Raw genomic sequence first — 26,125 nt, forward strand, 5'->3', positions numbered from 1 at the left:
AAATGGAAGTAGTTCAGCAGCATATTGTGCTGTAAGATCAACTTACTTCCAGACACACACACATATAGACATTTGCGCGCTAATTTGTCACGAAGTAATTTCGGCTACCTCTAAAACCTAGTCTAAACACAGTTCCTTTTGGCGAACTTAAACCTAATTTGTCACGAAGTATTTTCAGCTACCTCTAAAACTAGTCTAAACACAGTTCCTTTTGGCCAACTCAACCTATTTTATCACGTGACTTTTTTAAACCTTTGCGGCCGTTTTATATACCAAAATAGTGTTTCTCACCCTCCGACGTCTCACTGGTGATTCGGATCATCAGACTGAATCCCAGCGCCGTGGACCAGGCCACCGGCCCAGACCCGAATTCAAGTCCTGGGGCTCTCTCCTCGTCTAAGAGGGCTGTGCACAGGCTTCAGTGCTGGTTCCCCACGGCGTCAGGAATCAGTGCTGGATCTTGGAACAGAGTCACAGATAACAGTTCTGATGTTTTCTGCTCCGGCTCGAAGGACCAAATAATGTTAAGAGATATATTCTAAAACACTTCTTCAGCAGAGAATCAGAGAGGAGAAACACACAGAATTTCTTGCTAGCAAGGGCAGCCTAGAGTGAGACTCAGAGACTCGCACTGAGGACTTGCCCTGGTTCTTTATTTATACACTTCAGTGAGCGTTTGTTCCATACATTGAAATGTGGGGGTGTATGTGTGTGTGTGTGTGTGTGTGGGTGTGTGTGGCCAGAGTGTGACCCCATGAATGACTTCCCTAAACCATCTAAACAAAACCACTTAGACTGGAAACAGATATAACTACGTTAATCCTACCGTAAAACAATAAAACAAGGTACGAACTTTCTCATGCTCCTGGGATGTGGGGGTGAAAGCCAGAACACCCTGGAATGTTACAGACTTCCTAGGATGATACATGCATTCAATAAACACAAATGGTTACATGCAGTATTCTACCATATACAAAATTATATCATTAAAAGATTATACTGACTACTAAGTACAATTTTCCATTGACAGAGTCATTTAATAGATTGTTTATCTAGTCAAGCATAGCATTTCCAGTGGCATAGCATAAGCTGCTAAATCAAATGTGTCGCATAGGTTGTGAGGGGCTCACATAACGCAGCTGTTATTGTGCTGTGACTTAATCAAAAGCCCAACTGCTCTGATTAAAACTGTTTGGGAATTTACCGGGGACTTATGGACTTTTACTAGGCAGGAGAATTTTGATATGGGTTTCGAATATTTGCATTTCTGGTATTGGTACGTTTATGTTAGGGAGGTACATTCAAATCTTTTGCAATTTTACCTGATGCAAGTTGTGCACTGTGATTAATTCAAAGCTGCAGTGAAGGAAAGAAAATCAGTCCTTTTATTTGCTTTGAGCTTTAGCTGTTAATGGTGTGTGTGTGTGTGTGTGTGTGTGTGTGTGTGTGTGTGTGTGGGGATATGTTGGCCTCGTCATTTTGTTTCTTGTGTGTGTTCTTATGGTGACAAATGTCCAAATTTATTATACTCAGTCCCAGATATTAATACCAGCATGGTTCTTAAAGCTACACGCTATTACATTAAAGTACTGCTAACAACAACCAGTGAATCACCCTCCACAGAGGAAAAAGCAGTCCTAAAATGACAGCTATTTCATTTTTCCTGTCATAATTCAGAATTGTGCTCAATTTGCTTCCGGTAAGTCTCCGGTCGCCCTACATATAAAAAGCTGCCAAGTACTTTTTACCGTTGTTGGAAATGAGCTTTCTCGCAGCAGAAGCAGCTTCCTGTACTTGGTACTGAGGCACAATTCTAATTTACAACTTTGCCATGGAAGCAAACAGACGCGGACGCTATCACTGTCGGCAGCTGGCGGGAAAACAAATTAACTTTTTTCCCTCCATTTCTCCCCTCCATTCAACACGATGGGCAGCTTTTCCTGAAATGATGTGCAGGTTTATTGGTGTTGATGCAAGCTGTCAATCAAATATCAGAGAGACGGGAAATTGACAGTGGAGATGATGAGGAAATCCTCATGCATATATATCAGCTGATAAAGGGGGCAGTGGCGACGCGCCTCCGCCGTTCCTTCCCGCCGTTCTCCTCGCTCCCTTTTTCTGTCGCTACAACGCTTCCCCTTGACTCGCCTTCCCCTTGAAATCTCCCCTTCTCTTCTGGCACGAAAAGCTTTTTATGTTTCTTGTTTTTCATAGCCCAGCTACACCTGCCTCCAACCAGAGCGTTTTGGCTCCGAGCCGCTCTCTCTCCCTCTCTTATTTACAGCTCTGGTGTTGGGCGGGTAGGGGAGGGGTGAGGCGAGGATGCCGACTCACTCCTTTGCAGCTTGACCGTGAAGGAGCTCCAGTGGAGCAGTTGAGGAATTAATTACTTTATTTATAGGCTTCTGAACAACTTGTTTACCTCCAGATTTTCCCTGGGAAGTTTGGAGGCCACCGGGTGTATACTCTTTTATTCAGATAAGTTTGTTTTATTATTAATGTTCATTAGTATGTTACACCCTATGTTACATAAGAAGCAATCTTCAGAGAACTAATTACTCTATAATGTTCTCTGCAGTTCTGCCAGCCAATAGAGTTGCTGTCACTGTTTTCAAATAGCTGTGTTCTCATTAGGAGCGAAGCCCTATTTTTCTTTTTTCTTTCTTTCGACTGGTAAAGTCTGAGTGAGTCATCCGGCTCAGGAACACAATACCCACATTTGTTCTGAGAAATATTGGCCACACGGTAATTACAAAATGAGACAGTGAGTCAAGGCTTCCATTTGCGTTGATCGTTTTCACGATCCATCAGTCCCCGTCGAGTTATGACATTTGAATTGACCCCGAGGGACGGGCCTTTCGAAGCACAGACGCATTCGTATCATCCAGACGGCTCAGCGGCATCTCACCAGCCAGCTGCCCATCGCTCACCGGCAAATTAAAGGTCTCAATGAGGCCACAGGAAACAGTCACGACCAATTAGCATGTGATCTTACAAACTCCTGGACGTACATGTGCTCAAAGCATCGGGCGCCAGGAAGTGATTACACCTCCACTGGCGGTTATGTCCTCTCCAGGCATGCCATGTGTGATGGATGGACTTCCTCTGTCATTTAATGTGCTAATGACAGACACATTCAAGAACACACAAGCGCACAAGTATTCCTCTTTACTTGAGGGTTTCCTTATTCCCCGCTACCGCGTATCTCCCACTAAAATACACTCAGAGCACGACCTCTGCTTTGCACACCAAGAAGGTTAAGTGTTTCTTGTATGAGGATGTGTGGAGGGCCGGAGGAGCCAGTAGTCTAACCTTTCTCAGTCTGCCAGTGGCTCTCATGTGGAGTCACAGTGACCTAGCCTTTTTTTTTTGCTTCCAAGCCTGCAGCTGGAAAATGTGAAGAATTTCTATGAATCACAAAGTTCACAGGTGGTTTCCAGGAGTATTAAAACAGATTTTTCACTTTCATCCAGGTTTAAAGCATCCGAAACTTTTCAAAATGAGTTTAAATCTATGTATGTGTGTGTTCTTCTGTTGCCTAGGCCAGTAAAAGCCAGGTTTCAGACCACTGGCCAAATCAGGTCAAATAGAGTACTTTTGTAGATTTTCATCTAAATCTATCACCCTGTCAGAAACTTCTTTACCTGCTATGGTGAACCTGAAACCTAAGACATACTGTTTGCTTTTGCAGTTTTAAACGTTTGAAACATTCCTAAGAGATTCTGGTCCATGTTGACATCATAGCATCTCACAGTTGCAGGGGTGGCACCTGGTGTGGTCTTCTGCTGCTGTAGCGTGTCTGCCACAAGGCAATCAGAGGTGCTCTTCCGCGTACCTTGGTTGCAATGAGTGGCTATTTTAGTTACATTTTCAATTTAAGTCACTTAAATCACCTTTCTTCCCCATTCTGATGCTCAGTTTGAACTACAACATCCACAGTTATGATCTTAAAAATGACTCTACCTGTTAAAATAATCCACAGAACTTTAAACCAAGAACGTGAAAGGAAAAAAACATCTCGCTAGAAAACAAAACAAAGTTCTTATTTGTAGTTTGTGTGAACTGACCATCTAAATCAGTGATTCTAGTCAGATTAAGTGCAGTATTATGCAAACTAAGCAAGATAAAGGCTTTGTGATCGTGTATGCTAATGTGCCTCGCTTTCATTATCTTAATCTGTTTATATCTCATTGCATGTGTGCGTGCGTCCATGCACGCGTGTGTGTGATGTGTGCAACAAAGAGTGGAGAGGTTAGTGCACTGGCTGAATGTACTGCCCAGACAATGGCCGAGTATGAAAATGAGGCATATAGCCCAGCGGTCTTGTTAAATATGAATGGTTTCCCTGACAGAAGTGGGAGCGAAATAAAAGACAAATTGCTGGGGGGGACAGATTTTATGTGGAATTGCTAAAATATGCCACACATAAGAATGCAAACAATTAAAGGGAAGCCCATATTTCACCAGACAGCCCCTGGACGGCGCAGCACTCCAGCACTTTACACTCCATCTCCTCTGTTTGCTCTCCCTTCATCCTTTTCCCTTTTACTTTTGCTTGCATCCCTCCTCACTCTTTTTTCTTTCTTTTCTTCTTCTTCTTCATCTTTTTCTTGGACAACCCTTCCTTTCTCAGTCCTTTCCTGTTTCCTTCTATCCTAGCACCTTCTTCCCGCCCTCTCTTCATCACTTATTGTCTGACTGAAGCATCAGTGCTTGAAGGACCGGCCAAGCGTTGATTAAGACAAGCTATCCATATGCTTTCTGCTCCCTTGAGAGCAACTTGCTGTGCGTTCATACCTGCCTGCCTCGATCCTCTCTCCTTTAGGTGTTAAATTAGTCTCATTTGAAGAGGAAATTTGGCGGCTCCTCCTCCTCTTGCGTTACAGCTTGTTGACGACACCGTAGTTTCTTTGACATTGCGAAGTAGCAAAACGTTCTCATGCAAGAGTCAGTTTACTGGCTTGCTTTTGGTCCGTAAGTCCTACTGAGCTTTTATTCTCCTTTGCTACATGCTGTGCCCTTCCTCACTCCATGATCTTTGAATTATCTTCTGCTGTGATGCTCAGCTAAAGTACTTTAAAGAACTGAATATTAAGAAAGCTTATACCCTCTACTTGTATCTTCCTCCCTACATTATTAATGTCTTCTAAATGAAGCTGTTTTAACTACGATTAGCACTTGGGTGGATCTAGCTACTGATTCATCCCAGCCCTATCGGCGCTTGTATTCGGCATCAATGGAAGCTGATTTGGGCCAAATTGCTGGTGTACTGTGCAGGGCATATGGAGGGAAAGTCAGATAAATAGATTTAATTATGCCCGGTGGGGAAAGCTCATAGCCTGCTGGCTGTTTTCATTATCAAGCAAAGGTGGGACTCTCTTCAGAGAGGCCTGGATTGGCTGGCCTAGCTGTCTGCCAAAAGCCAGCTTCCAGCAGCCTGACGTGACCTCGTCGTTGGGCGGCAGTCCACTTGTAGCCCGATCCTCACTTCCACAAGGAAACCACACCAATTTTAAAGAGCACTTGTTGTCTATTTTTTGCCCTCAGTGCTATTCTGTCTATTGGAAGCCTGAAATATTTTCCGACGGGTCTCACTGCAGCGCCACTTCGCCAGAACAGGAGAAGAAGGCACCGTGTTACATCACGGCTCTCTATAGTGTTAATCCCCCCCCCTCTCTTCCCATCTCTCCTGTTTCTCTCTCTCCGTCTGCTTCTCAGTTTGTTTCTCTTTCACTTGCCTCATATCTTTCCCCTCCTTTACTTTCTTTACTGAAAACTCCACTGAGATATGTGCACTCTTCTCCAAATACATACAGAGCAATCTAATTACTGCGATAACATTTCTGCTTGGCTGATTAACTGTTCTCCCTGTGCCTCTGAACGCAGCTGCATTCCCTCTATATATTCCTAAGCTCCTTATTCCTCCCCAGCCGAGCTGCACTTTCACAGGAGCTTTGGCTAACACATCCATCTCTCGTCTTCTCTTTCACTTTTTCTCGTCTTTCTCTCTTTCTTCTCTGCCTCCTCCTTGTTCGCTTATTCTCCCAGGCAGATGGGCTATTTAGCCGGCTCTCACTTTTTCTGGTTTGCTCATTTAATTCCTCTTTTCTTACTTACTCATTGTTTTTTTTTCCCCTGCCTTTCTCTTGCTTTCTTTTCTCTTTTTATCCACTCTGCTTCTTTATACCTTGCTCTTATTCTCCAGGGCGAATAGGATTTGGCCAGTTTTCTTACTTGCTCTGAGCTATCTGCAGCCTCGTTATTGAAAAGGACATATCAAGCCTGTTGCAAGAAATCATTATTTTTTGTGGTAACACGCTACAAGTCAACACAGACTCTAGAAAACAATGCATGCTATGCATGTGATGGTTTTACCATCAGGTATAAGTGGCATTGTTCACATACTCGCCTGTTTACAGAAGGATTTTAATAGCGTACCAGCCAGATGGCAGATCACTCCACAACACAGGATTATTGTTATGTGTTAACAAAATCTTTTTTCAGTCAGAAATCTTTGAGGATATTCAGACGTTAAGGTTAAAGTATGGAAGCAGTTATCGTAGAGATACACACTATGAAGAAGAACAGGGATGAGCACATGTTTACAGGACATAAGTTGCCTCATTCTGAAGTTTGTCCTCTGACAGAAAGGCTTTTCTACCCTTTATTCTTCCTTCCATGTAGAAGAGCGCAGTAATATATCCTTTACTTCCCCCCCAAGACAGATGAAAGAAGCCCGACTAGCCTTGGAGCCTCAATTGATGCAGTATCAAATATAATGTCAAATAAGTCTCCCCTGTAAAGGCTCCTCCAACCTTTTTCACCTCAAAGAAAGACAGAACTAATGCAAAGAGCCTCAATCAGCTGATCTCAGTGTCAGACGACATCAGCTGATGGCTCCACTGAGACCCTTACAAGCATCCAATCAATGTATCTCAGATAGGACTCCATTTAACTTGCTGTAGCGTGTCTTTAGTTGATGTGCTTCTGCAAGCCGCTTTGCAACCCACCTTCACCCCATAAACGTTGCACTGACAAAGATTTTCAGTCTCAGAATGTGCAAAGCCAACAGTCCAGAGGGGTCATAGTTACATACTAACATATGTTGGTAGAGACAAACATGCATTGCATCAGGTTTAGTGTCTTATTATTTGCTGCTATTATTATTCAGGGTCAGTTTTAAGCCTGTGCCTCTCTTGTGTCCTGATATTTCCGTTGGCATGTATGTGACTTCTGCTTGAGGTCTCCAGCTTGATGTTTTTGGGCTGTTCCAATCTCGACTTTAAACTGGAGAGAATGCGGTTCTTGTGTTCAGGCTTCTAAGGAGAAAGAATTATTTCAATGAGGCCTCTGTTACGCAGTCATAGAGATCAGTTGGTGACCCTGTAGCAACCCTCAGTCACTAGAGAAAAATGTGCATTCCCCAGCCGGTTGGTGAGTGGTTGCTGGCTTTTGCAAGTTGAAGTTGGTTGTAGCTGTAGTGAATCTTAAAAAAGTGCGACGCAAGCTGTAAAAGGAAATCGTTTCACCTTTTGAAACATGTTAGTTTCAGCGGTAAAGGACAACTTTTAACACCTTTTCAAGGGAAATATTCTCTGTTTTTATTTGCATCACACTCTTCATAGTCATGCAACCACTCAGCAGGTAGTTGGCAAGTGTTTGCAGAAAAGTTGCCGTCTTCTTTCTTTAACTATGGGTGTTTGCTAGAAGCCAAAGCAATTGCAATGAGGTTATCAGTGCAATATTGTATACTTTCTTACGATAGATGTTATCTTGCAACAGCCAGCAACGTCCTGCAGCTACTCACCAACCAGTTGGGGAAAACTCATTTTTTCCCTAACAACCAGCGGTTACCAGGGGCCCGTGCGACCAGATCCTAAGAAAAAGGATTTGCTGAAGTTGAAGCTAAAAGTATTATTTGTCGAGCTATAATGATTAAACTTGTTCATTTATTTATTGACTTTACCAGACATGAATTTTTAATGTTTAACTTGACTCGTTTTACCCATTTTGTTCTGTTCCAGTGGGTTCTTTCATTATCAGAATGTTTCCATTTGCTTTTATCGCTGTAAATCTTGATTGTTTGTTTTTAAAGTTTTATACAGATATTGTATTAGTATTTTCTCTTCCTTTCTTCTGGACTCATTTAGTTGTTTTTATCTTCCTTGCTCCTCTTCTCTCTTTAATCTGTTTCCTCTGTTGTAGACAGAATGCTAAACCACCTTTGTCGCAGTGATGAGCCGCAGTGCTCTGCCGTTGTGTGTGATGCTTTAGCTTGTCTCTGTGTGAGTGTGTGCGCGCTTCAACTCAAATGTGGAATGGCAAGGTGTTCACAAGTATCATCGAGCCTGCAAGCGTGTGAACACACACATAATGGACACATGCACACGCGTCAATTAAATCCTTGTCCTCCTTGTGAAAACATGACTTCCTCCACACGGGCCCACACACACACCCACGGTGCTAGCAGACAGCATTCTCACATCCCTCGTTATGCCTGGCGATAACCAACCACCCACTGGCTCCCTGTTGCACCACGTTAGGAAAGCTTATTAAGATTACACACAACTGCACACCATCAGAGCTGTTGTCACAATTGCAGAGAACAAAGAAGCCTTAACGCTGAGAATGGAAGTAAAGAGATGATTTTATTTAAACAGAAAACGTTAAGATCTAAAGCTGCCCCCCCCCCCCCCCCCCCCCCTCCAGTAATGAGATTTCTAGTTTGTTGCAGTAATTTGAGATAGATGTTAAAGAAATCCTATATAACGATTTATCCGATGGAGCAAGCTCTTTTTGCTCCCTTTGGCCCTTTTCCTCCATCCTAGAGCTTTAATTGCACAGGTCAGGTTGGTGACATCACCACCCAGGATAGCTGTGATCCTAGTGTTACATATAGAGCCTCATTAGAGGATGGCTAACTGAGCTCTTACGCCTCTTCCCCCTCTCTTCCACAGTAATGAGAATGACAGTTGCTGTAGTAATTACAGTCACTATAGTTTTTTACCAGCTGAGATTCTGGCGCACCTAGCTGACTGCTTTTGGTCCAAGTTAGGGTGTCAGTTTTGCAAAGTGCACTAGTCATCATCTGTTATGCCTGACTAAGGTTTTTCACATGAAATTTAGGGAAGCCATAAGAAGAAGTAAAAAGAGGAAAGTTTTCGGTGCATAAAAATACAATTATTTATAGGATTTCCAAATAACAAAAAGAATATCAGCCTATATTCCCCAAAGTATTTGCCTGTCTGTCTTCACGCATGTTTTAAACATGATGTCAGCCCTCCCTTTGCAGCTATAACAGCTTTAACTCTTCTGGTTTCCACAAGGCTTAGGAGTGTTTATGGGAATCTTTGGTGATTCCTACAGAAATGCATTTGTGAGGTCAGACACTGATGTTGGAGGTGAAGGCCTGACTCACAGTGTCTGCTCTAATTCATCCCAAAGCTGTTCTATCGGGTTGAGGTCAGGACTCTGTGCAGGCCAGTCAAGTTCTTCCACACCAAATGTGCTCATCCATGTCTTTACAGACCTCGCTTTGTGTACTGGCATGCAGCCATGTCGGAACAGGAAGGGGCCATCCCCGAACTGTTCGCACAAAGTTGGGAGCATGAACGTGTCCAGTATGTCTTTCACTGCAATGTTTGTCCAAATTAGGGTGCTGCAAAGTGGAGAAGAAGAAGAAAAAAGAGGAAAGGCCTTTGTGAAGCATTAGCTGTTTGTCAAAGAAAACCAACTTTTTAAGACAAACATTTCAAAATTACTCCATGACAAACATACCGTACTTTATATATAGTGACAAACAGGCAACATCATCTCCTCTCACCGTCCCAGGCCTGCCAAGGTGATCCCGGGGCGGCTGTGGGAGCGGCGGGTTAATAATGACAACGACATCCTAATAATGGTTCCCAGTAACTCCTGTGTCAGTGGGGAGTGTATTAAATGGGACACCAGAGCAGCCTGACTCACAAGGACCCCCTACTTTTCTCTAATGAGAGTTTGATGGAGTGGTTGTGTAGGTAGATAATGCTAAGTTAATGAGATGTCCTATTCCATGAGACTGTTTGCAGTTCCCTGCAGAGTTACTGTGTGTTCGTTACCTCTGTTGATGTATATGCTGTCTTCTTTAGTGTGTGCAGCCGCTTACCTGTTTTTTGTGAACAATCTGTTTATTTCTAGTTTACTGCTGTGTCTCTCTGTGTGTGTGTGTGTGTGTGTGTGTGTGTGTGTGTGTGTGTGTGTGTGTGTGTGTGTGTGTGTGTGTGTGTGTGTGTGTGTCTCTGTCTGTGTTATTTGTGCTCATAGAGCTTTTTTTTTTTTGTAGGTTCTTTGTCTTTAAATGTGCTGGTGCATTTTCACATTTTTATTCAGCTTCATTCTCGCACGCAACAGGAAATTAACTGTCACATTTCAGAACCAGTGACAGAGCAAAACCGGCGCTATACAGAGAAAGCTTAAAAAACAAACCACAACAAAAAAAGAAAGTAATTAAAAAACAGAGAGAGACAGAGAAGAGAAGCAGACATTCGTTTCATAGCAATAGGGAAACGCTGGGGGGATGTTTGGTGATGAACAACGCATAAGGTGATGGGAAAGGTAGACGTCTCTAATTGGGAGTCCCACCCCTGTTCTGTGCCACACTCTTTCTTTTTCTTTCCATTGTTTCTCAGACAATACAGTGAGAAGAAGAAGCTTTCCTAATTAATGCAGATATAATGATGGGTCCAACTGAGGACCTCTGCCCCCTCAGAATGTTGATTAAGGCGCTTTGTGAGTGTGTGTGTGTGTGTGTGTGTGTGTAAAGGCGGGCTGGGAGGGGTGGGGGTGTGAATCTAGCAAACAGCTCGGCCGACTAAACCTGGGATTTTGGATAATCATATATTTATGTGTAATATAATTATACGTCTACTGATGCATAGAAGATGAACAGCGCTGATATTTCTTTTCTGACGATGCTGATTTTTATATGGTTATCGCTGAGGTAATTGCTAGTCTGCTTTTGGCTCCTGCATAATGTGGGAGTGCTTAGAAAATCAAAATCAAAATAGTTCCAAGTAAAAAAAAAAAAAAAATCATCTGTAGGGGAGAAAAAAGATGCTGCGGCAGCGCCCACACGGTTTCTGTGGCAAGTGATCTCTAGGAAGAGAGGTGGAAAAACATTAGAGCAGCAGGGGCTTAGCATCCGCGATATCGCCGAAAGAAAAATAAAAATAAAACACGGATGTTGCAGATGACAGATTTTAAACTTCCCAAAACAGCTCAAAGATCAGTGTGAAACTCTGCCAGTGTTGCTTAAAGGGGAACGCTACACATTTTGCACATCAGGCTCAGTTTACCCGCCACGGCTCCAGCTGCTCTGCCTCTGAATACTGCAGTGTAATGCCTTCCATGACTTTTGTCGAGTCAAGGAGATAATGGGCTCTGCCCTGCAGATCCTTCATAGCCACACAAGTGTTTTCACTTATTCTGGTCGATTCGCTCCGCTTAGGCTGAGTAGAACAACACTGAAGTTGCACGAGGTCACTCCTTTTTTTGAACTAATATAAATGACAAACATGGAATTTGTTCCAAGCTACAGGTGTGACAAATTACTGGTCCTTGAGAAGAGTTCGAGTCAGCCAAAAATCACTATTACAGATGGTGCTGCGTTTCACAGATGAAAGCGGTTTACCAAGCAGTAGTAAAACAATCCTACGTAAATTAATTCAGTTCACTTCACCTCGGGTTTATTTATGTAGTGCCAAATCCCAACAACTGTCGCTTCAAGGTCCTTTACACTGCAAGTTAAAGACCCTGCAGCATTTAGTGGCTGTGAGCAACAACTAGGTGATGGTGAGAAGGAAAAACTCCCTTTTAACAGGAAGAAACCTCCACCAGAACCAGGTTTAGGGAGGGGCGGTCTTCTGGTGTGATCGGTTAAGGTGTGAGAGGAAAGAGGAAAGAATAAAGGATGTGTATGGAGATAAAACATAGAATGTGGGAGAAGGAAAACCCCTGGGGAGTGAAAAGAGGTGAGTCACAGGAAGTTCTGAGCCTGTAGCAGCATAATTATGGGATAGTTCAGGGTCACCTGATCCAGCCCCAACTGTAAGCTTTATCAAAAGTTTAATCTTAGTACTCTTTTATTAGTTTTATACAAGGTCCAATCTGAAATTCTGCACTTAAACAAATGCAAATCCTTCTTGATTAAATGTGGCCGATGGCTCTTGTGCTATTTTTAGATTCGTCCCGTTCGGACCACATGTACATTCACATCTCCACTGAGAGCTGGATCAACCCCAGTGTGTCAGAGTAGCCGCATTTTACCTTGAATTTCACGCTATACATGAGGAAGGTTGTCCCTCAGTTGCATCACTTTGTTGCAGCACAAGTCAGTGTTGACAGTCTGACTCTGGGGAGTTGAAATGCTCATTTGGATCACTCCTCAGTGTAGTGCACCATTGAAGGCCCAGTAGGATGTGTTTGCTACTGATTGGATTGCTAAATTTTAACAGAGCTAATGTGAGAGTCCTGTCCAGAGACTGAATTAGTGGTGAAGGCAGGTTACGTGGACAAAAGCTGCAATATTCTGATTAAAGAGTGGCATGTTTATGTGCTAGGAATTAGCATAGCAGTGCTTATCGAGGCCATCTGCGTGTGCTGTAGGAAACCGGCGTTGTGGCTGTTTAGAATGATAAAGCTCATAAAAAGCAAAAAAATGTTACACGAGCACAAAGAAATATCAATCGAGTTGAGTTTAAATGTCATATTAAAGTAGTTAATCCTATGAGTTTACGACCTCGTGAGTACAAACTGTGCATATCAAAAGAAACTGATTTGATTTGGCGTCTCTATTTGCATCTTTCACAGTAAAGCTCGAGCAATGTGAATATCTGACCTGCTTTTGGCAGCAGTCACCCACACAGGTACAAGTGAAGCGGGTAGATTAGCTAAAAAACAACTCTAATTGGTTTGCAGGATGGTGCCAGGCCAATGTGGCATCCCTGTCCAGGTTTCCACTTGGCCAGGCCAGCGGGTTACCATTCAGGCCACGTATCTGCCTGTAGCAGTAATGAGAAGTGCCTCGCTGTTAATGAGATAAACACAGACATTAGATTGGCTCAGCGGGAGCTCAGAGGGAAGGAGAGGGTGAGAGAGAAAAAGAGAAGCGGGTTGGCGGGTGAGACGGAGGCGGCGAGAGAAAGAGAGCGGAAAAAGAGCGAGGGAGAGGGTGGCGGGCTCGGCGAGAACGATGATGTGAAAGAGAGGTGGAAGAATATGAAATATTTAGAGCAAAAGGCTCAGTTAATTTCTTGAAAGCGCGAAGACGAGATTCATTGTAAGTCGAAGAGAGGTGGCGACGAGTATGTTCTGCCTGCGAAAACGAGAGAATAAGACTGCAGAATGATAATGATGATGATGATGGTCGTAATGGCAGAGTTGATAAGGAAAGGATAACACACTGCTGCGGTGTAACAGCTATTTTATTGAACAAAATGTTAAAATATTCATGCTCCATATGCTACATGACAGCTCTGCGCCTTTTTTTTTGCTGCATTTGCCCACACACACACACACACACACACACACACACACACACACACACACACACACAAAGTGAGGATTGTCAGTTCCTGCTGTGACATTATAACCGTATCTATCATTAAACAGTCTTTTTCCAGGCACAGCCGCTAATGAACGCACAAGAGTTACAATGAGTTTGTCTAGCAGATTTGGAAAGCTGATGCAAAGTGAAGAGTGTGTGTGTGGTGTTTTCATGTTGTGTGAGCCGGAGAGCCTCTTTCATCAACTCGTGCATGCTCTGTTGACTGAGTGAAGTGTGTTGTTTCATCATTAAAGTCTCCAAAAGGATACTAAAGCCCATAAACCATCCTTTCAGAATAAAAGCACCACGGTTTTATCTGCCTGAGGCTTTGAGATGATCAAATTCACCGTCTTGTCGTTTCCAGGTTTGGCAAGAAGAAGGAAGACAAGAGCAAAGATGCAGCAAAAGCTTCAAAGAGCAAACTGGAGGCACTGAGTGAGGAGGAGCTGGACAGGATCCCTGATGACAGAGATGGGTATGAATCACAAAAAACCCCCAACAACAACCAAAAATTGACATTCTGTGTGTTGTTGTTTTTATTATTTCACAGTCGAGGGTGTGATAGCAGAGCGGCTTACAACATGTACAGTAGAATAATAATAGACCAGCATTTGTCACAGTAGTAAAGTGCTGTGATTGGCATCTTACCTGACAGCTCTGATGCACCCACCTGCTCCTCCATAACAACTGCTCAGCCGAATGTCTGTCACAGAAGAAGAATCACAGGGAAAATGTGTAAACCGTGTATTTTTGCTGCGCCTGTGCTCTTGTGTAACGCCTCTCCTCCTTGCTGACAGCTTCGACCCGCGTTACGCCGAGGTCCAATCCGGCCCCGCCACCCCTGACCCGTCCTCCCTCCCTGACGTGGAGGACGATGACAGCGACCCAAACTACGCTCGCATCAGCAACTTCCGCCAGCCGCCCTCGCCGCAGTCGTACATCAGCCGTACGCCCTCCCCCGCAGTACCAGCCGGGATGTCCGGCCCGCAGCAGGCGCCCTTCGAGGACATCGACGGGCTCTACGCCAAGGTGAACAAGTCCAGAGCTCCGCCTGCTTCACAGACCCAGCAGCAGAATCAGGCAGACAGGTGAGAGAGGGACACAGTGGAAAAGTGCTAGATTTAAATAAAATGTTCTCTCTTAATTTGAGCTCGCAAGCACGATATTACACATCTCTGTGTTTTAAATGCATGTTTGGCATTTGCACCTGTGCTTCTGCACCGAGTTGTGATGTCAGTGTGCAGGTGGAGTCACACAAGGTCACTGGCCGTGGTTTGATTGGCGTAAGTGAGAGAATATTTACACAAATCTACATTCACGATCTGCTAAACTGAGACATGCATAAAACATGAAGGCATGGTTACACAGTAACAGCATGCATTTCATTCTCTGTTGTCTTTTCTATAGATTTGACCTTTAATAATCTTTAAAACGTTTGCAATATCATTTTTCTGTGACAGCTGGCTACAATTAATTGATATGTCACCTTTTACTGCCACGGATGGTTTCAACATATTTTCTTTTTAAAATGTTTGCTAAGAGTTACGTGGGTGTTGAGATTATGCAGCCACGCTCTTATCTCTTTGGGAACTTGCTGGTTAGCGTCTGGGGAGCAGCTGCCAGTATTTTGGGGGCTTCTGTGAAGCCAATGGACACCTGGGTCAAGATTTCAGTTTCCCCCCCTCTGGCAGCTGTTTTTAGTAACATTTTATAATACGACAGAGGGCGTAATTCCTCGGTTTCAGTGGAATTTCATTGTATTGTATTTGAAATTACAATGTAATTATATTTACTTACACATTCTTAAAAGGTAGATACACTAGAATAAAGAAAAAACAAGTCACATGTTTACAGGAAACAAAAAAATGATGATAATTCAAGTAGTGATTAATTAATTTGAAGTAGTGCCTAAATTCTGGGTTTTCTACCAGAAAAGATTTCTTGGTAATTTTCCATAAAAACAGCTATTTTCCAGCTATTTTCCAGGAAAGTAGACACACCTTCCCCGTAGACCCTTTTTGAAAGTTATACATTGATTGTGAAAGGTTATAAAAAATAATAAGTTAGATTTGATTTTGTCATTACATAGTAAATGGTAAATGGCCTGTATTTGTATAGCGCTTTACTAGTCCCTAAGGACCCCAAAGCACTTTACACAACCAGTCATCCACCCATTCACACACACATTCACACACTGGTGGAGGCACCTGGGGCGCACTGACAGAGGCGAGGCTGCCGGACACTGGTGCCACCGGGCCCTCTGACCACCACCAGTAGGCAACGGGTAAAGTGTCTTACCCAAGGATACAACAACCGAGACTGTCCAAGCCGGGGCTCGAACCAGCAACCTTCTGATTACAAGGCGAACTCCCAACTCTTGAGCCACGATTACCCCAATGAAAATTGAAAATTATGAGCATTTATGTTTTTTTTCTTGTTAGTTGGTCAGGGAGAACAGTCGGTATCACATTTATATTGATAAAATTGAATAATTGAATATCCATCATACACATCAACATAATGAATATTAAACAAATATGTTTTTTAAAACCCTGAAACCTAAAAAAAACCCTTAGTGACCTTCATTCACCCCATATTACACCACTTGCCCAAAAAAGTACAGCGTATAATGTGAGATGGGAAAATATCTTTTGTTTTTCTGCTAAACTACTTAAAGTTACTTTCAGTGTATTCATTTCTTTTTTCATGCCCTCAGTTGTTGGCTTTATTTTAAAGTGTTACACTGTTTCCCTATTCATGTTTTCAGCTGCTGCGCTAAAAGGAGGCAAATAATGCCACAGTGGTTCATCTCCCTTCTAATCCTATCCCTTGCATCCTCTGCTCCGGCTTTTCTTCAGCCAACGCTAGCACAGTTTCCACTGGTACCCTCCAGCTCAACAGCATCAATCGCAGTCATTGTTAACCCAGACCCCAACTAATACAGTATAGCAATCTTACACGATCCACATGTTTTGTAAAGATTTAATGCCGGATGCTCTTCCTGACTCTACCCTCTCCATTTATCTTGGCTTGGAATTTGCACTAGGAGTACACTGGCTTGGGAACCAGAAAGCTTATGGTACCAGAAATTACCAAAAAAGTCTAAAAATTCAACATTATTCATATTTAGAAAGATTACATTGCTAGTGACACGCACAAACACAGGGTCCAGGTGCAGCGGTACACTTCCCTGAAAGCATAAGGTTGCCTCTTCTGAGCCCTCTATTCAATTTAATGTTATTTCAATTTCAAGTCACCAGCTGTATCCTTGTCTGTTCATGCTTGGCACTGAAATCATGCAATCTGGATCGGACACCTCTTGACATACATGCAAAACAAATACAACCAGAATTACTTGAGACAGTTCGAGGAGGCCATGGGTGCCATATGATGAATACTGTGATAATTCAAACACTGCAATTACGGCGATACGTGTTTTTTCTTTCTTTCTTTTAACCATGTGAAGTTGACACCAGTAATGCACTGTACTTCTACTTGAAGCGTTAACTATAGGTCATAATAACAGCTTGAACATTTGATCTACAGTCTCTTGAGATCACCTAAATCAAGTCAATCTCTATAGACTCGCATGTTAAAATGTCCAACTTTACAGTGAGAAAAAAGGCATGCTTACAAAAACTGTTTAAACTTGATGAATGCTTAAAGTCAGATTTATGTGGACACGAGGCGGCTGCAGCTGCTAGCTGTCTGCTGGGGCTTCACCTCTGTTAATTTGAGTCGCTGCACTGGACTTCTCGACGACGTGCCGTTTTTTCGGGGGGATTTTTAATGCAATTGTCTGGCATATAATATGGCTAACTCTGCTTTTAATTTTATTACCAGGCCATCCAAGAAGTTGGTGCTCCCATACAGCCTATGGATGCACCTTGCATTAGCTACCACTCAACATTCTCATCCAATTGTGGTCAGATTTGGCACCAAAAATCCAAATTGGCTTGCCAAAATGCTAACACCGAGCCTTCAGAGTCGGGCTTCACAAACCAATGGCTCACATCTCATTAGGTCTATCTAATATCTATCTCATACACTTCTACATGAGTTCAGTCAAGTTTGCCTATTAAAACCTGCCTGTCTGAGATGCTAAGCATCACTCTAGCTTCACAGTCATTGAGTTTTATATTATTGCAGTGCTGGAGCTTGGTTTCGGCCAATTGATATCCTAAAACATTTTATTTTTCCAACATGAATGGATCTATATCTATGCGCAGAAATAGGAATTGTGCAAGTCGCAGTGTTTTGAGAGGCATTTAAAGTAGTTTAATAATAAAATGTACTTTAATTTGAGTAAAACGTGTCCTTTGTAATATTTGGATGTCAGAGCCCCTCATTGTTAGTCTAACAAAGGGTCCATGCTTTCAGAAATGCACTGCTTATCAATGTTGTCATTCGTTCCATATTATATATTATTACCGCTGCAGTTTTGAGAACCGTAACTTTCAGCTGCTTTTTGTATTTGAGAGAGGGAAAAAAAGGAGAAACTCTAAAGAGGATTCTAATGCAAATTTATCATTTCCCGTATGAAATAATACAGGCCATATTAAAAACTTCCCTCAACTTAAACTCTCTGACAGAAAATTACGATTGACTTGCAAATCAAAAACTAAGCCCCAGACACCCAATCTCATCCAGGGAAGAAAAAAAAAGAGAGAAAGAGAAAGGGATTGGACATGGAAGGGGAGACAGATGGGAAATGGGAAGAAGGGACAGACGGAGGGAGAGAGAGACGAGAAAAAGCAGGGAAAGAGGGGAGAAAACGACGGAGCCAAAGTGGAGAGAAAAACACGCCGGGCAGAGTAAATTCGAGAGAGAAGAAGTGACAGAGGAGAGGATGCAGACAAAAGAGGAGGAGGGATAATTAGCCACAGTCTAGCAGCCTGACAGATCTGTTAGACCACTTTAGCTCTTATCCACTAGTGGTGGGTACTTCATTACCAGCCTGTTTTCTCCCTCTACTCTCTTTCTCCCTCAGTTTCTCTCACACTCGGTGTGTCACATATCCATTCTCGCTCCTCTGTTTTGCTCCTAATGTATACTAGACTTTAGCATTAACATGATGGATGAGAGGAGTCTTCTTTGGCTTGTTAACTCTGTGTGAGAGGGTGTCTGTAGAGACAAAAGGATACAAATAAATGTCTAATAATGTAGTTAGAGGACAGCCATACTGCACATGTTCATAATAATTCAATTAATTCATCTCCATCCTACAAGGTAAACCCCTCATTCATTCGTTCGCCTTAATTTCCACGTTATTTATTGTATTAGTGATCAGTAATAATGAGACAATGTTGGCAAGCTGTCGTATGTCATTGTACTATTAGGAAGTCAATCAGAATATCAAAATAAAGAATGAACTTAATAACAAGTACGGGATGAGGACTACTGGAAGTCTGGCTGCTACTCGTCTGCACGCTATCATAGTGCTTCATTTTTCTCATTTATGTGACAGATAGTGACCAAATATGGCCGTTCCAGGCAATAAGGAGGATGGGAGCGGGAATGGCACGCGACACAGGTCGATGGCCATCATTAATTTACCCTATGAAATGTAAATCATCTGTTTGAGTAACTGCAGGGCTGCATGTCAAAGTTGAAGCTACAGTATATTTAAAGCTATCTATGATACTTTGTGTGTGATGACACCCTCATCACGTTGACATCAGTGCATGATTAGAACTGCGATAAAAACTTTTAGCGTGAAATGCCCGCTTCCACTTCAATATGTGTCACAGGGGTTATCTGATTAATTTTTTAAAGTCGCTCCTTTGTGGGGGGAAAAGGGCTCAGTTTGTTTGTTTTACACACGGGACCAATAAGGAGTGTTTCCTTATTTTAACCCAGACATCACACAGAACATACAGTAAAAACAACACAAAACACCAGCTTTGTTTTACAAAGCCCTGCTAGAGAAGCTATTACAGCCTCAAATGTTTATATAATGCAACTTTATGGTTACGTCTTTACTGTCATGATGACCGTCTGTCATCCAAGAGTGCAAAGACGGCTCACTCTCCGGGCTTTTAAGGGAACAGTATTGTTCTTTTTAAAAGTACTTTAAGAAGTTTGCAGTGCAGTAAAAAGCAAGTGCGAAGTGCAGGCTTTTGTTATTAGCTCTGTTGAAACCCATATTTTTTAGTTAAATGAATCTAATAGCCTATATTTCATTGTTTAATACGTTTAAACAAAATGTTTAGTGAAAAATATCCAGTGAAAACCTTTTGATCACCAGTTTATTTTGTTTCCCCCTCCAAAAAACTTGCATGTGTTCAAATGTTTTTATGTTATATGGTTTTTACTGATAAATCATTAAGATCATGGTTGATGTAAGCTAAATGTTACTGGATTGTTATCATGACCCCAGAGATCTACAAACTTTTATCATAATCCATTCAAAACCTTTTGAGCTACCGTGTTTACAGACACGCGAACACATCATGATTAAACATGCAACTATTTTGCTGGTAATTACTGAATGGTAAATGGTAAATGGCCTTTATTTGTATAGCACTTTACTAGTCCCTAAGGACCCCCAAACCATTTACACAACCAGTCATTCACCTATTCACACACACATTCACACACTGGTGATGGCAAGCTACATTGTAGCCACAGCCACCCTGGGGTGCACTGACAGAAGCGAGGCTGCCGGACACTGGCGCCACCGGGCCCTCTGACCACCACCAGTAGGCAATGGGTAAAGTGTCTTGCCCAAGGACACAACGACCGGGGCTCGAACCGGCAACCTTCCGATTACAAGGCGAACTCCCAACTCTTGAGCCACGATTGCCCCAGTTATTATTCAGTAATAACTGAAATGAGTAAAGAAAATCAACAGCCTATTTATGCAAGATAATTCATAATTTTATTGAGGGGGTTATATTGGTTGGGTCTGATTATTGGGAGGGAGGGGGGCAGACATAACCCCCCTGGAAATTACGCCCCTGCGCGAACGCCACCAAAAACATAACCTCCTTGGGGAAGGTTATCAATCGAATCTGAATTATGACAAAACTAGTAGCTATAGAGAGATCTAGCTGTTTGTTTTCAGGTTATCACATACCTGCAGCAACAAACAGTAGAAAGATTCGCAAACGTTTCCAAAGCCGATGAAAGCAGCGGGACGGAGACGGGATCAATAAGGATCTAACAGCTAATAACAAATGTGTCCGTCACTTAAGATGTGTCATTCATAATTAGGGATGGGTATTGATAAGATTTTCACGATTCCGATTCCATTTTCGATTCTGTTTAACGATTCGATTCTTTATCGATTCTCTTATCGATTTTTTTTTTTTTTTAAAAAGGAGAACACTAAGGTCAATTAGCTTAGATCTTTGTTTTATATCTTCTCTTTGAACAAGATAGAAATTTAGGAGTAACATGGCCTTACAAACCCAACAGTGAGATCTTAACAGATCCAACCTACGGCTCTTCAATGGGGTGTCACTGGGTCCCCAGGAAAAAAAAATTGTAAATGTAAAATAATAAAATAAATATTCTTCTGTAGCAATTACACAAGAATATCCAATAATGTCCCTGCCTACAATTAAACACATTCACTTACCGAAAATCGGGGGCATCTGCTGTGGCAAATGGGTGCAAGCCTTTGACCACAAACTTAGTCACTGCTCGGTGACATTTGTCTATCCTGGCCTTAAAGGAGACGCTACCGGTAGACTGCAGCGAGAACTGCCAGCATCTGAGCCAGACTCTGTCTGTCTCATCATGGTCACCTAAATGCACAGTAATGGCAGGTTTTGTAATAAGGCAGATCGCGCTAACATAATATGCACTGTTAGTTGATTATTTACCTGCCGTATTAACGGGAGAGGACGTGCAAACGTTACCGCTGCTGCTGGGTTGAGATTCACGAGTCCGGAGCGGAATTAAAAACACGACATTTATTTAAGGTCATCGCGTGTTTTGTGAGCAAATGCTTTTGCATGTTCTCAACAAGAACCGGTTTTCGATACTCATCCCTATTCATAATCTACAGGTTAATAATTAAACCATACCTTGTTACTGAATTACATGAAAGCGTGAATACATGCCTCCCCCTTAACTCCTAATAGGATGTGGCAGCTTTAATTAGCAAAGCAACTATCAATACACAGCTGCCGGGGTGAGATTGTGTGTCACATCAAGTGTTTTGTGTCTCTTCCGTGAGTGTTGTGGTAATGTTGAATGAAACATGGACAAGCTTTAAAGTAAACGTGACCCACGTCTGGATGAAATCGTGTTTGTTACTTACAGGAGAGAACAATTAACTTTCCCAGCTGGGACTGTTGTGGAGGGCCGCACCAATAAGCTGAACTGCTACTGTTAAGGCCTCGTTTTAGCCTTAAATGTTACAAACAATGCTGCAAATCTCATCTCTGTAAAGGGCTTCAGTCGCCTGTTGTCGTCGTTTTTAGTATGAACTAAAGAGGTATTGTGTGTTTAAGCAGTTTTGTGATCTAGAGTTGTGGTAATAGACGAGAGTTTTCCTTTAAATTCAGTAGCAGCGTCACTGAGATCATATAGTACATACAAAAGGCGCACATGCACTTTCATAACTGCTTTCCTTTCTCATTTTTTTGGGTAAAGTCTGCACATCTGTTAAAACACATGTTGCTGGTCATGAGGTTGGAACCTCTGTGGCTTTTCTTCACACACATAAACGCACACACACAGTCAGAAATAGACGCGCACACACAGCCACCCACATGTAATATTTCTGTGAGAAAGCCCAGCGTAACCTAGCAACATTTCTGTGTGTGGTCCAGTGGGTTTTATCCACACAAAATCACAGGTGTAAGCTCGTTTATTGCGTTTGTGTTTCTGTAAGTTGAAGCGCAAACTGGCCTGCTCCTGACTTCCCCAATTATTTCTTTTTTAGACCCTCTGCTCCTACAAAGTAGTTCCTTTTTAAGTTGTTGCTGGTGAAATTCTTATTAAAACATCTCAGTTTTAATGATACTTCCCAAAAATATGATTTATAAAGAAATATGAAATCCTTAAGCTAATTTATCTAGTTGATTTTGGAGGTTGGTATATATAGAAATGCTTCGTTGTCATCTGAGACATGCCGGTGCCCCCTCCCCTCAACTTCCTGTCAAGGCCCCTCAGCGGTGGACTTCCAGCACTGTCTCCCTAATTCGCTGTCGGACATTTTCATTAGACCTCCGATGGCAGGTGTGTACGCTGATGAGCGTCGCATTCGATTAGAGCTGTGCTAGAAGCTGACCTGTGGAGAAAAAAGGTTGGCTATGCTTGTCAAATTTTATTAGCCAGGAGGCAGTCTTTGTAGCTGGAGCAAGAAAGATGAGATGAAAGAGGAGTGAGAAAGAACAGGAGGCCAAAGTGCAGAGATGTGAAGGCTCGTGAGGGGTTGTGTCGTAAATTGCGACACTGTGCTAAGAACGGGGAGACGAGGCTAAGTAAACGTCACGTTGCTGCCGTGGTTGGAGCAGTGGCATGAGGATTACATGCCTCTAGGTTTACCTGACACTGTGGCAAACTGGAATGCTCAAATCACTCCAGACAAGCATGAGTAATTGTTGAAATATTTTAGGAAAAGTGCTACACGCGCTGTTGGATTTAGAAATGTTACGTCTTATTTTCTGTTTTTTTAAGCAATGCCATGAATAGCACTGGTTTCTTTGCATACTCTGAATTTTGGTGCGGTAGAGGAAGCAGTTTTATTCTGCTACAGGCGGAAGCAGCGTTAAAGAGGTGCAAAGCAGACTTTATATAATGAGACTGCTCATTAAGACAAATGCTGAAACTTACCTTTTTTGTACAGCAGAAAACAGAAGCAGAAAAAGGCAACTTCTTGTGTTCTGCCAAGGATTTTAGCCGACCGACAGCATCTGCCTGAAGTAGACTTCTAGTTGAAAACAACACTTCATTAGTGTGTACTCCATATTAAGACCTTTGTGTCTTTTTTATTTGTGATCTATCTAAGCCAGGGGTGGGCAATCTCAGTCCACGAGGGCCGGTGTCCCTGCAGCTTTTAGATGTGTCCTTGAACCAACACAGCTGATTTAAATGGCTAAATTAGCTCCTCAACATGTCCTGAAGTTCTCCAGATGCCTGTTAATGAACTAATCATGTGATTCAGGTGTGTTGACCCAAGGTGAGATCTAAAACCTGCAGGGACACCGGCCCTCGTGGACTGAGATTGCCCACCCCTGATCTAAGCTGTTAAAATGTTTCCCGTTGCTCTGTTCTCTATGGTCAGTTACATAGAGTGAGCAGCCTGTTTTACTGGAGGCTAGTTTGAGATTGTCAGTTAATCAATTTATTGTTATCATTACCACGCACTTGTCTAACAACAGAAAACAGATGCATGGTGAGTAATGTGTTTGTTGAGCAGGATGCTGGGGGTCATCGAATTAATTTGGACTTCCAAAAACCTTTTTTTTTTTTTTGGCAGGGGGGCATTGTTGGCTTCTGACATGTATGCATAGGCTGAGCTGTGATCAGTGTAACCAAAAGCATCTTCTTCTCCACCTTATTTAATTTTATTTGTATATTTAGAAGGTCAAGATATTAAAAAACAATAACCGGTGCTGAATTACTGGATTTTTGAAGAGCCTTCGCACTAGACTAGACTGCCACGGCCTTTGACCTCCGCTGTCTCCATGCCTGTCCAAATAGAGGTGTCGTGGGTAAAGAATAAGATCATGGAAGCAAATTAGCTTTCTCCCAAGTGTGTCTGTGTCTTTGGGTGAGGACTTAACCCGCTGGTGTGGGGCTGGGACTAAAGCAGGGTCATTTGAGCTGGTTAGGCGAACCGACTAAGATGCCTCCTGGATGCCTCATAGGTGAGATGTTTTTTGGCAGAACCAGCCCAGAGGAGACCCTGAGGCTGACCTGAAAATGCTAGCAAGATTACATCTGTATCAGAGCTGTCCTCACAGAAGAGAGAGCTTTTTACTGGCGCTCAGACATCCTGGACAGTTGAAGGTGGATGGGTGTAGAGATTGATTGTTAGCATCTTTCTTAGCATATCAACTTCATTATGGGTTAAAAAAAACAGTCTGAGTTACTCTTTTATGTATTAGTACTCCGTTTCACGTTTCAGTAAGAATCAGTGTAACTGATAGAAAATGAATGTGTTTCATTGGTTGTGGTTCTTTAGGGCAACAGTAAAAGGAGGAAAAAACTCAAACTTTCTGTCCGAGTCTGTTTCCAATATTTCACCAGGAAGCCAAACACTGACCATGCACTTTGAAGTGTGCTTACCTCCAGCATGCAAGCAGCAAAGAAAAGCCTGCCCGTCTGAGCTCTTTTCCCCCAGTGCGTTGTGTTAAAATCAGCTGGCCTCTGCAAGAATAAGTCGCCAAACCAGCCGGCGGCAGTGCACACTTCCTAATTAGTCTGCCCTCACACTGGCTAACACCACAGGATAGTTGCTTTCTCACACATTTTCTCCCGCTTGCTTTCCTAACACCGGTGCTTCTGTTCTCTCGGCCTAGTCCCCCTGTTCGCGCTTTTACTCCTTTTCCAAGTTGCCATCTCAGTCTTTATGTTGCTGTTTACTTCTGCTCTCATTCTGTCGCCTGACGCAGCTTTCATTTCCTGCTACTGTGTCTCATCTTCTCCCTCTCTACTCTCCATCTCCGTCCTCCTCCAGTTTTCCTTCTCACAGCACTGTTAGATCAGTCTGTGTAGTCAGGTACTGTGAAGTTTGCGTGGGATAAAGTATTTGAACGAGACGTAACTTAAATGATGTCAATTTTCTGTAGTTAATATGGCAAAATAACACTTTAGACTGCAACGAAGCAATAAATCCATAAAGTCTTTACACGTCGGTCACTTAGACTGAACATTAATGTACAAATGGAAGAAAATCACTACAAAGCTCTGGTTCCTCACATAATGAGAACCCGTGTCTTTGTTTTAAACCAGTCATTCACCTGGTTTTATTTTTCACTGCACAATACTTGCTAATTAAAGAAACATGAGAACACAACAATAGTCTCAACTACTCAATACACCCTCTGTGTGTATTTCTCAGACAGAGAAACCCATTTGATCTGTATTTGCACTCAGAAAGTTCTGCAGAATCCCAACCAACCGACTTACTTCTGCCACTTTTCTGGGTGTGGGTCATAGGACCAGCAGTTTAAACAAGAATGCCCAAACCTCCTTTCTCTTCCGCCACCTCCCCCACTGTTTCTAGAGACCATCAAGGTGTTCACATAATCTCTCCAGTGTATCCTGGCTCTGGTGCGGGGTCTCCTAGCAGTTGAAGCTCACCTTGGAGGCAATCAGGAGGCATCCTGATCAGGTGCCCAAACCACCACAACTGGCTTCTTCTAATGTGTAGGAATAGCAGATCTACTGGGCCCCTTACAAATGACAGAGCTTTCAGCCAGAAGACTCCTGTGAAGTAGATGATCATGGGCTTTTGTTACCTTACCTGGATTGAGACCCCAATCTGGAGCCAGATCTGGGAAGAGTGCCTGGTGGTGAGGGGTACAGTAGGCTTAGCCTGAACAAGCCACATGGACCAGGACTTATGTGGATCAAGCTGCA

The 26,125-nt window shown here is 42.7% G+C and overlaps 1 protein-coding gene and 1 long non-coding RNA gene across 6 annotated transcripts in view; one reads left to right on the plus strand and one right to left on the minus strand.

Moving 5' to 3' along the window:
- Window positions 1–26,125, plus strand: part of pard3ba (par-3 family cell polarity regulator beta a) — a 225,201-nt gene that overhangs the window by 150,687 nt on the left and 48,389 nt on the right. For all 5 annotated transcript variants that reach the window (XM_085151856.1, XM_085151855.1, XM_085151854.1 and 2 more), the window contains 2 exons: window positions 13,947–14,057; window positions 14,380–14,670. In XM_085151856.1, the coding sequence (XP_085007982.1) occupies window positions 13,947–14,057; window positions 14,380–14,670 (402 nt within the window). The remainder of the gene's footprint in view (window positions 1–13,946; window positions 14,058–14,379; window positions 14,671–26,125) is intronic.
- Window positions 20,793–26,125, minus strand: part of LOC146492111 (uncharacterized) — a 379,576-nt gene continuing 374,243 nt past the window's right edge. Inside the window, exon 2 of the long non-coding RNA XR_014872457.1 lies at window positions 20,793–21,217. This is a non-coding gene — a long non-coding RNA (uncharacterized LOC146492111). The remainder of the gene's footprint in view (window positions 21,218–26,125) is intronic.

Source organism: Neolamprologus multifasciatus, chromosome 23 (assembly GCF_963576455.1).
Source record: "Neolamprologus multifasciatus chromosome 23, fNeoMul1.2, whole genome shotgun sequence".
In the NCBI taxonomy this organism is placed as follows: domain Eukaryota; kingdom Metazoa; phylum Chordata; class Actinopteri; order Cichliformes; family Cichlidae; genus Neolamprologus; species Neolamprologus multifasciatus.